Raw genomic sequence first — 12,749 nt, forward strand, 5'->3', positions numbered from 1 at the left:
AATTTTACAGTTGCTCATTTCCAGTCTACCCGGCTTTCGGAGGACCCGGCCCACTTAGACCACAAAGGACGGTGTTGTGCCAAAAAGTGATTGCCTGCCAAAAACTGATTTCCAATGTTTCTGTGTATTTTTTTTATTTGTAATATCTTTATGTATCTTCGTAAGTAGACTTCGGCGAACAGAGTTTACAAAGGGGTTATATATAGATTTTTTCTGTTTTTCAAGTATCTTTACAACTCTGTGTTATTATACTCAGTGGCGTGTCTAGAAAATTTTTGTTGGGGGGGCCAGGTAGGGGTAAAGATTTGGAGAAGGGTGGCAGATGTAATTGGCAGATAATGTTTAAAAAAAAATTCTACCAACCGTTAACCATAATTCAATAACCCTATAAACCTAATAACCGAATGCGCTTTTAACTCTTATTAGAATGAGATTTTAACCACTACGGTGCAAAGTTTTTAGATACTGCGTTGATAAAGTACAAGAGATACAATCAGTGCTTTGTCAGTGTTTACTCAGCATTCAAGGACAGCAATATTTGCATAGTATTTTACTGACATATAGTGCACATATGTTTTGGGCAAAAACATTTTTGAATATTAAAATACAAACATTTGTAACAAACAATTGACAAATTAGCCAATGCCAATGTAAAACTTTATCTGCCTATTAAAAAAAGAAGATAATCTTCTCACAAACTGGTGTTTGATTTTGAAACAGGAAAAAAGTGGGGAAACAAATGAAAAGACTAACATTTTAATAAAAAATGAAAGCAAGTAAATACTTTCTTTGCTGCCTTATGGTAAAATTTGGTAATATTGATAAAGAACAACACTGGCTGATGATGAAATACGGTCAGCTGGCATAGTAACACTGCCAGTATTAACCTGCAGGGCTGGACTGGGACAGAAAATCGGGCATTTTGACTACAAACCAGCCCACCAGGTATTAAAGCCATAAAGCCTTTGAATGAAAACAAACGCTGTTGTGATGTACACTGTCTTTATGGTATATGTATGATTTCTATACATTTTACGTCAGATAAAAACTTTGGTTGTAAGATTTAGATAATTATTTAATAAAAGCTAGATATTTTAAATGAGAATAAGAAAGAAAAGTATTTCTTTGTGCCCCTTTCCCTATTAATGCCGTACCTGGCCCCCTGGCAAAACTTTCCTAGACCCGCCCCTTCACAGTTACCAGCTGTCAGCTGCTTAGAAAAGGATGCTGGTGTTATTTGTCTCTCAGAAACAGTTCATAACTTCCCTTCAACTCATTCATGTCACCTAAAAGGTAAACCTGTTTCTCCATCACCTGTTCAGCTCTGATGATTCAGTAAGGACATCTCCTGGTTTCATCTTCATATTTCCCTCTCACCACATATCCAAACCGACATCATGACCAGCAGCTTTACAGCTGTGGCTCCAGCAAACATCAGCTGATACTAGAAATTAATATTAAATAAATTCTAACAACAGCTTATCAAGCTTAAACGTGCTGCTGTTGTTTAGCGCAACATCCGCTGGTTTCCTGTTTCTGGCGCAAAGTGGGCGATAAATAAACAAGAGAGAAAAAACAATCAGCTGATCATTGATCAGTTTCATGATTGAAGTAGAAACAGGGGAGGGAGAGAATGAGAGAAGAAGAGGCAGCTGTGCAGCGTAATGACAGAATAACTCCAGCTTTAGAGGTGGGAATCACCATACATCCCACGATACGATATTATCACAATACTTAACGCACGATACGATATTATTGCAATTTTTTAAAATATTTTGCGATATTCAGATCCTGTACATAAAGGTAAACTTTATCAATATTCATTTTATCTAATATCAAAGTCTCGCACTCAGTCTTTCTCTCATTTCAGTTTTATTGTTGACAAACTGAACGGTTTGTATTACAGTCTAGTCCAATTTAACTGAATGCAACCATCTGGTACAATTATAACTATTCTGAACTATGCAATTTATGAAAACTATGCAGCCCCTTCAGCAACTGAAGAATTTGAGGGTAAATTAAAACAAAATATAATTTTACATTAAATAAAAAAGTTTTAAACTTAATTAAAATAAAACATGTCTTAAATTAAAATACGTAAACTGTCATGTTTATTGCTGCCAAAAAAAAGTTAAACACATTTGGACAGTGAAGGAATGTCAGGATTCTTGCTCAGAAAAAGGATCAACATGCTCTGAAGTCAGAGCACAAAAACCTTTTTTGTAACAAAATATCGATTTCTGCTGTCCCTGTATCAATGCATTATTAGCAAACAAAATATCACGATACTACACAGTATCGATTTTTTCCCCCACCCCTATCCAGCTTTGTGTCTTTTTTTCATTATAGCGAAAGTACGGGACAATCTGCGTCTCTTCTCAGCTCAATACAAAACGTGTAATATTTTCTCTGAATGAGGGACCATTCCATTTTTCTAAGGAGCCGTTGGCAACTCTACTAACTAACCTTATGAATAAAATAAAGTTCACTATCAGTAACATCATAGCACCCACCCAGCTGTATAGAAACTCTGTCATGCTAGCTCACGCAGTACGAGTTATTGTAACTGACTGTAAAAAGTCAGCACAACGAAAATAAACTCCACCTAAACTTGGTTTATATCTGACCCAGATAGACTGCAGGTCATAACTTCTTACCTGAAGTTCAGTTCACCTGACACTCGGACTGGCGGCTGCCTCGGGGCTCTCCTCCTGCCTCCCCTTCCCTCATCCACCTGTTGCCTCTGTGGAAGACCCGCCATAGCCACCACCAAACAACTGAGTTATTTTTACACATCGACCTGCATCTGGCCAATCCACCACCTGTCATTGTTCATGCCGTTACAAAAAAAAATAACAAAAAATAAGTCACCGGGCATATGCCCGGTATGCCCGATGGCCAGTCCAGCTATGTTAAACTGCAACCAAATCTGCAGCTCCATACAGCAATGTTACGACTTAGATTATATCTTATAACTCATAACTCTTATGTTAGCTCCCCTCAGTAGCATACTGTCTGAAATATTCGACGGCTGCAATAATTCTTTAAGTGTTATTTTTTTCCTTGGTATTCTAATTTCACCGAAGTTTACTAAACTCAACAAACTTAATATTACTTACCGCGACATTTATTCTGTCTTCATTTTCTTTCACCGAAAAATTGTTTCCTGCAGTGCCGTCTTTCGTGCTTGGCTCTCCTACCTTTGCTAACGTGATGCACGTAGTGCAGAAGCTGATGCTGCATTCACTTACACTCGGATATCTGAGCTTCACCGTGAAAACATAATCGTACATTTAACATTTGATTGAATTTTATTGTTTTACCTTTGGGGTGGCACCTGGGGTGGCCAGTCTAGTTGGGGGGGTGGCCTGTGCCCCCCCAGGCCACCCCCTGGACACCTGGACACCAACTATTTGCGGCTTCTACCTTGTTACACGAATGTTGTTTGTGGCTCAAGATGACTCTATGTCATCCATAAGAGATGCATTTGACATATGTTTCACATATTATAGCCCAACAAGTTACTTATAGCAGTTTATAATATATATATATATGTACATGTCTCCCTAATTCTGAGGTCTCAAGGTTGGCAAGTAGGTGCTAGGCTTGGTCTACATCAGTCTAAAATTGTATGTAACCATGAATAACCCTTTAAAACCGGTCAGAGCGGGCACTCTCCGTTTTGCGCATCTACTCTTAAATCCCGGTAGCTCTGCAACCATGTAAACTAGCACAATAATTTTTTTTGCATATGAAACCGGAGGAGTTGTACTTACATCTTATGCCATCAGCTTGTCCTAGGTCACGGTTTCCTTCCACATATAGCTTTGAAAAAACTGCATAAAAAGCACTTGCAGGAACAAAAACATAATATTCCAGAAACACGCTTTGCCGATCCGATCAGCTGGTTATACCCCTCCCTACGTTAGAATAGACGTCAGCGTGAACTATCGCATGTCCGCCATGACCTGCCCGAAACCGGAAGTGACATCATTATTGCAGAAATGTAGTTTTTTTTACCATCAGGGCATTATGAGCCTATACTTGTGTTTTTAAAAGTTATGTTTGACTTTATGACTTTCTGTGTCGTTTCTGGGATGCTTAGGACTCATATTGCACTGCTGGAAATAGTTTATTTTGATGCATATGCTGCTTTTTTGCAAATTTGCATTATAATATTTATATTTGTTTTTCCTGCAGTATATAAAAATTGGTGTATTTCAAAAATAAAACTATGAAGACACTCAAAATAAATTTCCTGTGGTGGGAAACTATTTTGTGCAACTTTTTTGTATTTACAGTTTTGAGGGATAAGCCTCTTAAATTTCTCTAACTAGAAATATATGTTAAAAAAAACAAAAACAATTTTCAATTTTTTTGTAGTTTATTGCACTTTCTTGCAATTTATGTAATTACTATGCACTTAATGCAGACATATTATTAAAATTTGGGCTATAATGGTTGTATTGATGTATAGCAACTTGAAATGCTCCCAAAAATGGCTCCACAGCATGTAAAAATATAATATAAGCTCTGCCGGACTTGGTTCTATGGTAGGTCTTAAAGGGATAATGTGATGCCATGTCCACCAGGAGAGACTGGACAGTATAGATGTAAAACAAATATGCCAGCAGTTCATTTCAGCTAACGAGAGGAGCAGGCATGTGTTTGTTGTGTGGGGCATGTAGTCCATGTCTGTTGCTGTAACAGTAATTCATGTTTAGAATAAAACATCCCAGCCCCCTATCTGATAGAGGGCAGTAGTGCCTAAAATGTTGCATAATGTCGCTGAGAGACTTTGTGGTCATCTTAGATGAGTAGTTTTATGGACAAAACCCACCAGATCATTTAGTGTTCCCTTAGTGCTAATGTGTCAGAGATGTTGGTGTACTATAACTGAAGTAATGATGTTAAGTCCTTAAAGTCATATTCTTTTATTGTCATGACTGTATTTGAAGCTATTTTTATTTTTGTATGATATCTGATTTATATGGAATATGGCTGAAGTAAACTAAAGCCTGAAATACTTAGTCAGTCATTTGTTTAATAGTAATTTAACATTATATAATTCACATATAAAACTATGAATTATAATTTTAAATGGTTTAAAAGCATGTAGAATAGCATATGTAGGCAAGTATATTTCTCCTTTTTTTTATCAAGAAGCAAAAACAAAAAGGAAAAAATAAGAAACGGGGCAGGGTTCGGTGGTTGAATCATCCGTCCCCACCAATGCCACAACCAAATCTACGCCCTTGGGGGTTGAGTTGATGCCAAAGACTTTTACTTTAGTTTCATCTGACCACAGCACTTCTCAGAATCATTTAAATGTTCTCTGGCAACCCTAAGATTGGCCTGTACACGCGCTTTGCAGGTTCCGGAAGATTCCATTATAGCACAGGCACGATCTGATATTGTTGTGTTGGAGTTGTATCTGGATCAATGGCGGTAATGTTGATCCAGGTTCAACATTGCAAGGGACCAATCATAGTTTAGCATCTTGGAAACACCATCACACCAAACCATAACCCTAACCCCAGAACTCTAACCCCAACTCTAGTCCTGTAACCCTAACCGTAACCACGATCATATCTTAACCCCAACCCTAATTTTGACCCTAACTTTCCCCTTTTTTGGATTTTCTTCCTGAGTGGACATCGGCAAGTAGTTTTCTCTAAGTCGCAAAGCTATGACATCGTAACAATGTGACTGGTCAGATGAAATGTTGATCCAGGAACAACACCAAAACGAGAAAATCAGATAGAGCACAGCGTATTGTGTTACCAGGGGTGTTCTTGGTAACAGTGGATCCAACTGCCACATGGATACACAGCCGATCTGTAGCTCCCACGGATGCCTCCCTGGGTAATTGCACACATTTTTTTTTGGCTGAAGTATTATTATGATTGTCTCTCTATGTTAAAATTAAACTGCCATAAAAATTAGAGACTGTTCATTTCTTTGTATGTGAACAAATTTACAAATTCAGCAGGGGATCAAATTATTATTTGCCCATGTGTATTTGAGAGTTTTTACGAAAGGATGCAGAGGATGAATACATGCATAGACTTATTCAAAACGGTTTCATAACATACAGCATGTAAATACCATACAAACACTCTATACATAACAGGGAGAAGTTTATCGCATAAAAACAGAATTCAGAAATATTACAAGGAAAAAATTGAAATAATGAACCTTTTCAATTTCAGTTCAATTCAATTTTATTTATATAGCACGAAATCACAACAACAGTCACCTCAATGCTTGGTAGACCCTACAATAATACATACAAAGAAAAAAACCTCAAAATCATATGACCTCCTATGAGGAAGCACTTTGGTGACAGCGGGAAGGAAAAACTTCCTTTTAACAGGAAGAAACCTCCAGCAGAACCAGGCTCAGGGAGGGGCGGCCATCTGCTGTGACCAGTTGGGGAGAGAGAAGAAAGACAGGATAATATTACAAAGAACACATTTTTGTTGCCTTTGGTTCAGGTCAGGTCATGTTGGGGAGTGCACTGATGCCCTACTGGGATTGCATTAAATTTACACATGCACCCCACTGTCAGTAGCATCCTCAGGCAAAACAATAACCTACTTATGTGACGTGATGGAAAGCAGGCTGCATCAGTCCTACATATGACCAACTTCCAAACTTTCCATTTACGGAGAATAGTTAGTTAACTAAAGCTGTATTACCAGTAATTTATTATTGATGGGTTTTTTTTGGCAATCCAGAGAGAGTGTAAAAGGCAGTGTACACTTTCAGAGCAACTAAATTCACTTGCAAACACAAAATATGTTTCCGTGTCCCTGCTGTGCTGCCTGCTCGCTCACCTGCAGGGAAGACAGGAGTAAGGTGAATCGCTTTAGTCTCATGAGCCTTAAAATTGAATTGCATCGCCAAGGAGAAAAGGGCCAAATATTCAAGAATGAGAAGAGATGTGATGATGTCAGCAGCTCTGAGGCAAGCACTTTCCCCCTTTTTTTTCAGGATAGCAGCATGCATGGATGATGTGCATGTGTATGTGTGACATTGCAGAGATGTCTCTTTGCTGAGTTGAACAGCCGGATGGGTTCAGGTTGTCATTAAGGGAAAGTTGAGTAAAGCAATGGGCTGAAACTCATTTTTCTTATCTCCATATCACACTCTTGACACTTTTCCTTCTGCTTTTTTCCTCTTCCTGACCTCTCCCACCATTATTCCCTCTGCTGGACTTAAATCTTCCTCACTCACCGTCTGCCTTCACTTTTGTGTTGTTCGAATTTCTTTCAAGTCATTATTTTCCGTCCAATTTCCACCACAATTTCTCACCTCATTTCACTTGAGATCCTTTTTCGTCTTCATCTGCATGGCTCAACCATAAATATTCCTCTGTCCTAAACACATACACACACACGCACACACACACAATACCATACACTGTAATTAAACTCCCCCAGGGGCAGTTTGGGGGTTAGCAGTGAGAAGAGACGAGGAGAAAGTGAGCGATAATGCCACTTCAAAGCGGCTGCAGACTGGCTCATTCCCCTCAAGCTTCAGATGGATTAAGGCCACTTCTGGCCTTTTTTGTACCCCATCAGCTCCACTTGAGTTCTACACAGAGCACCCTCTTCGACAAATGTATCCCGGTACACTCCAAACTCAACACGCAATGGAAAACAACTCCTCAAGAACAAAAAGTAGGCACAATGAGCCGTACTTTGAGTGCTACACACTAATTGCAAATGTGGGAATAATTTAACGATTTGTTATTTTACTGTGAGGTTGACGTGATTCAGTCCAGATTCAACAAACATTTTTTATAGCCAGTGTTGGGGAGTAACGGAATACATGTACCGCCGTTACGTATTTAAAATACAAAATATGAGTAACTGTATTCCGTTACAGTTACCGTTTAAAAAGGTGGTATTTAGAATACAGTTACTTTGTTGAAATAAATGGATTACACGGCGGTACTTCCCTGTTTCATATTGTGGCGGGTCAGGCCTGTTTGGGTTTTGTTTGACAGCTACGTTCTGTTGTTCCAGGCGGCAGCGTTACGGTTGCCATGGTTACAGGGTGACGCCCTCTCTCTGCGTGTTTCCTGGGTGAGAGAGCGCCTGTTGTTGTTGTGCTAAGCTAATAGGCAGAATGCTACCGGTATAGCTCTAAAGAATGTAGCATCATAGGCAGTGTAGTCCGTGCTGCAGGGAGAATGGACTGCCATACCCGTTATGTGTCTGTGAGCGAGGGAGGGAGAAAAAGGAAAAGTATGAGCTGTCATCGAGCAAAAACGGGAGCTGGAAGCATGTAAATATAATAATAACCACTGCAGCCAAGAAGAGTGCCTGACGAGCCCAGTTGTAAGTAAGCTATTAAGACTCGACTGTACACCGTGTTCGTGTTTTCCTCCAAAAACAATAAGTTCCGTTGGAGCAGCCTTTCAGCGCCTCTCTGTCTCTCACTAGCAAAGTTGACCCAGACAACAAAGTAAAGCTAGTTTTCGGCTACGAGCCCTACACAGAACCCACCATATTAGCCAGAGGTCCCTTTACTACGTACTACGGTTCGGAGCTGCGGACCTTCAGTTACAGTAATAAATCACAGCAATAGTACATTCATGTAGTTGTAAACAGCATGATAATATATTAAGTAATCCAAAGTATTTAGAATACGTTACTCTCATTGAGTAACGTAACGGAATACGTTACAGAATACATTTTGGGGCATGTATTCTGTATTCTGTAATGGAATACATTTTAAAAGTAACCTTCCCAACACTGTTTATAGCTTATCTAGCAAGCTAAGTAGGGAGATAAAGCTAATTCTCGCTAAGCTAAATTGCTTGTATATCCACACAGTTATCTAAGATCATCAAAACACTCTTTAACACCCACTGGACAACTGTTTTTCTCATGTTGTCCAACAAATCGATCATATTAAAGCTTTGTTCCTGCTGCCTGTGTCTGTAAAGTGAAGCCAGCAGTTTTATATAAATTGCTGGCAGCTGCAGAAGCGCCTTAAATCTGCATTCTTTCTAATGAACAGTAGGGGGCGACGTCTTTGTTTTAAAAAAAAGATAAGCTCCAATCAAGTACCAGATCCTACAAAGGACAAACAGTTGATAAGATGTGCCTACTAATTAGGCAATATCCTTGGTTTATTGACAACTACATGTGAAGCCATATTCTTTGATAACTACATGCAGAGACTGCTGAGATTACAAGTTTATTCCAGTTTGCAAAGGCGTTTGTATTGTTCATGTTCAGCTCAACGACTCTACACAGGGGGTCATAATAACTGTGTACTGACAGTAAATGTAATACTATGACTGCAGTGTTGATCTTTACCATCTCCCTGTGATCTCTGGTAAATGATGAAGTATTCCTCTTATTTTAAACCTGACATTAAATCTGCATATGACTTCTTATCATTTCTCCAAACACATTAACCTCTAAAAAGAAGTTCTCCAAAAATAAATCTGTCAGCATCATGCTTCATGAAAACAACTGGCGTGACCACCAATAAGGTGAAAATTCAAGGGTGGGTTTTTTTCGTCTCTTCTTTTTTTATTTTGCAAGCTGAAACCAGAGGTCACTGGAGGAGACTGTGCTCGTCTGAACCTAAGTTGAGTGATAAAACTGTCAGCGGCACAGCAAAGAGATATGAATGTTGTCGTCTTAAATTGTTCTTATAACCTTGAAAGACACTGAAGAGCAAAGAGAAGAAAGGAGAGGAGCAGGGCGGCACATTGGCATCTTCTCCCTGAAGCAAAAGAGACGTTAAAGGGGTGTCTGTTGAGAATGTTAATCATGTATTGATCTGTGTAATCTGTGTCCCTGAGTACCTATACATGAGCACAACGGACAGCATTTTGCCACACTCCAGGAGAAACACTGGCCCTATTTTATTCTTAATAAGGTGCACAAGCTTTGCAGGACCCTTGTGTCCCCTTTATTGACCTACTACTGCATGTTCCTCTCTTTAAGAGACCATATAGGATCCACAATTAGTAAGATTTTATGTGCCTGGCAGAGCCCTTTCATTTGATTGAGTGGGTATGGGATCAATAGGTCCTTCGATTGCACATAAGAGCCCTTTTACTGACAAATCGCACTCACAATTGATTTCCTGTTTATAGATTCATTCCTATTATTAATTTCTACACATATACAGTTCATGTTTTATTAAACGGTGCATGGGATCACCTTTTCCTTCCTTTAGCTTCTGGAATCCCATTCCAGCTTATGTAATGTTAGGAATCATTAAATGTCTTTAGAAATGTTTTACCTTTGTGTTGCATCATTTGTAAATGATGTAAAGAGGATCCTAAATTAATGGTTGTGTTGCAAGGTCTAAGAGAAGCTGAAGCTATGGCATTTAAATGCATTTATTGCACTATCATAGACATCAGTGTTTCTCTTACATCCACAGGAAAGTGAAAGTTTTTAGTGCAGTGTGTTAAATTTTTACTATTGGAAGATCACTGGCACCAGAATTGGGTAAGGCTGTTGGTGCACAAAAGATGATGGGGGGCGGGCCAAACTAACAATACTAAACAGCAACAGTGACATCATCACATCACAAATGCATTTTTTTTATTTAGATATTGTAACTGTCCATATATTCTAACCAAGCTACTCTTCGGTTAGGGTCAGGCATGAAAAACTACTTAGTTGACTTGGGAAAGCATAATGTAAGGCATAATATGCATTATGTGTTAAAAACCTAACTTAAAGTGGTGTTAAGGCAGCAAGGTGACATGGTGGATAGCACTGTTGCCTCACAGCAAGAAGGTCCAGGGTTCAGATCCACTCGGGGAGTCTCTGTGTGGCCTTTCCAGCGTCCTCTCAGATCCAGATGTATTGATATTGCAATAACACACGTGCACAGATAGAACAGTGAACGCCTGTGCTTTATAAATGATTGATTGGTTAAAGCGTTTCAGACTGCTTCATTAAAAATAGCTGACAACAGGCACGGATATGTTACTTTTTGTCTAAAATGATGATTTCTCTTTGGAAGATTGGTTTGTTTTTGGCAAGTAACTTATAAGCGAGGAGTGATGCAAGTGTGTGCGTGTGTTTGTGAGGGAGAGAGAGAGAGAGAGAGAGAGAGAGAGAGAGAGTCATAAGCCGTGGCTGCACGTTGCACTCTGCAGCACTTGCGCACTTCTTCCACCTCTCCGGGTACTGAAATCCTCTCTGCGCCGACTTTCCATCACAGCCAGCCTGGAAGTCTGCCGGTGGTCGAAGGGCCGTCGTTGTGAGGTGTCCACCGAGACAACTGAGAACGGCATCGTGCACCACCACCCCCTCCCTTTCCCCACCCTCCCCTTAACCCTCCTCCTCCTCCTCCTCTGGCCGTTGTTGCGCTTCTGCTGCTGCAGAGTCCAAGTTCAGGTGAGCCCGGTCTCCGGTACAACAAGTACCTCCTCTCTCCCTAACCGGGGGATGCTCGCCTCCTCCCGTTAAACGCCATGCTATAAATGGGCCGCACAGGATGTGAAGCCTCACCAGAAGAAGCAGGAGGATGGCTAAACCAGGCTTGTCTGCGGCGGTGCTGCTGCTCCTGCTGGGCTTCCTCTCAGCGTCCTCCGTTAATGCCGGTGAGTTTTACCACAGGTTGATGAGCGATCGTTGCGAGTAAATGTGAGTTGATGCACCGGGCCGATTAAACACATGTCGTTGTGATTTTATTTTAGTATTAGTTGGCAGCAGCTGACTGATTTTTAATGCATTTGGTGTGCATTTCATCCCTTTTGGGGAAGCCACCTGACGTGACACACTGCATGTGCGTGCATCAGCTATAGGTGGACACAGTGAGCTTTAGTGATGCCAAAAAAATGGCTGACACAAGTTGGTCTCACACTGCATCAGAGTAACAGTTTAATCCCAGTTTGTATAAATGTTTCTAGAAAAGTGTCATTAAAAAAACCCCAGTCTTTGTGGCACCGTGTGATTGGCTCAGTAAGTTCTCAGTTGACTGTTAAATTCAAGTAAAGGCTAAACAAGCATTACAGCTTTACATTTTAGTTGACTAACTGACCAATCAGTGGTCATTTTCTCAAATGTGACCATTTGCCACTTTCTCTTGTGTCAGACAAAACAAGATATTAGTGAGCATCATTTTGGCTCCTGGAATATTTCAGTTGGCATTTTTTCACCATTTTCTGAAAATTCTTCATTGTTTGGGGAGATAATCTCTAGTAGCTGCTTTAAAAATGTGCAGCTTCATCCATCCAGTGTCCTGAAGGGATGTGAAATGTGATTGAGTTACTTCCATGTAAAGCCTCTACATACAGCAGGTCCAATCCTCCTATATGTTCATGCGTGTGTGGGGTTGGGGGCTGGGGGAGTATCTCATCTATCTTGTACGATATCGCATGTTTCTAACCTGCGGCAACATATGTTCATCTCATGCGTAAGATCTTGGTTACACTGCATCCTGATGATAAGCTGATAGATGACAGTCGCGTGAAAAGCCCAAATCTTGGCAATAAGCTCATGTGGGATTTATCTCGGCCTCTAGAGATTTGATATTTTGGCTTCCTGAGGCTGGGAATGGATGTCGTTTTAAGAGGGAATTTTTGTTAATCTGCAGCAAACGCTTTAAGAATGGACGGGAATCCCTCTCTGCCATTGCATTGTTTCTGTGTCTGTGTGAGCACAGGAAGATAAACAGCGAGAAAACGGCCAGTCAAACAGGGAGTCATAGCGATGGATCATGCCCGTACAGTACTTGGGAACACATCACACATTTAC

The 12,749-nt window shown here is 40.2% G+C and overlaps 1 protein-coding gene across 1 annotated transcript in view; it reads left to right on the forward strand.

The window, feature by feature from the left end:
- The first annotated feature begins 11,245 nt into the window (after nt 1–11,245).
- fndc5b (fibronectin type III domain containing 5b) overlaps nt 11,246–12,749 on the forward strand; it is a 29,786-nt gene continuing 28,282 nt past the window's right edge. Inside the window, exon 1 of the mRNA XM_087835007.1 lies at nt 11,246–11,593. Coding sequence (XP_087691133.1) covers nt 11,518–11,593 — 76 coding nt within the window. The 5' untranslated portion in view covers nt 11,246–11,517. The remainder of the gene's footprint in view (nt 11,594–12,749) is intronic.

Source organism: Neolamprologus brichardi, chromosome 22 (assembly GCF_056152115.1).
Source record: "Neolamprologus brichardi isolate AB-2024 chromosome 22, ASM5615211v1, whole genome shotgun sequence".
NCBI lineage: Eukaryota > Metazoa > Chordata > Actinopteri > Cichliformes > Cichlidae > Neolamprologus > Neolamprologus brichardi.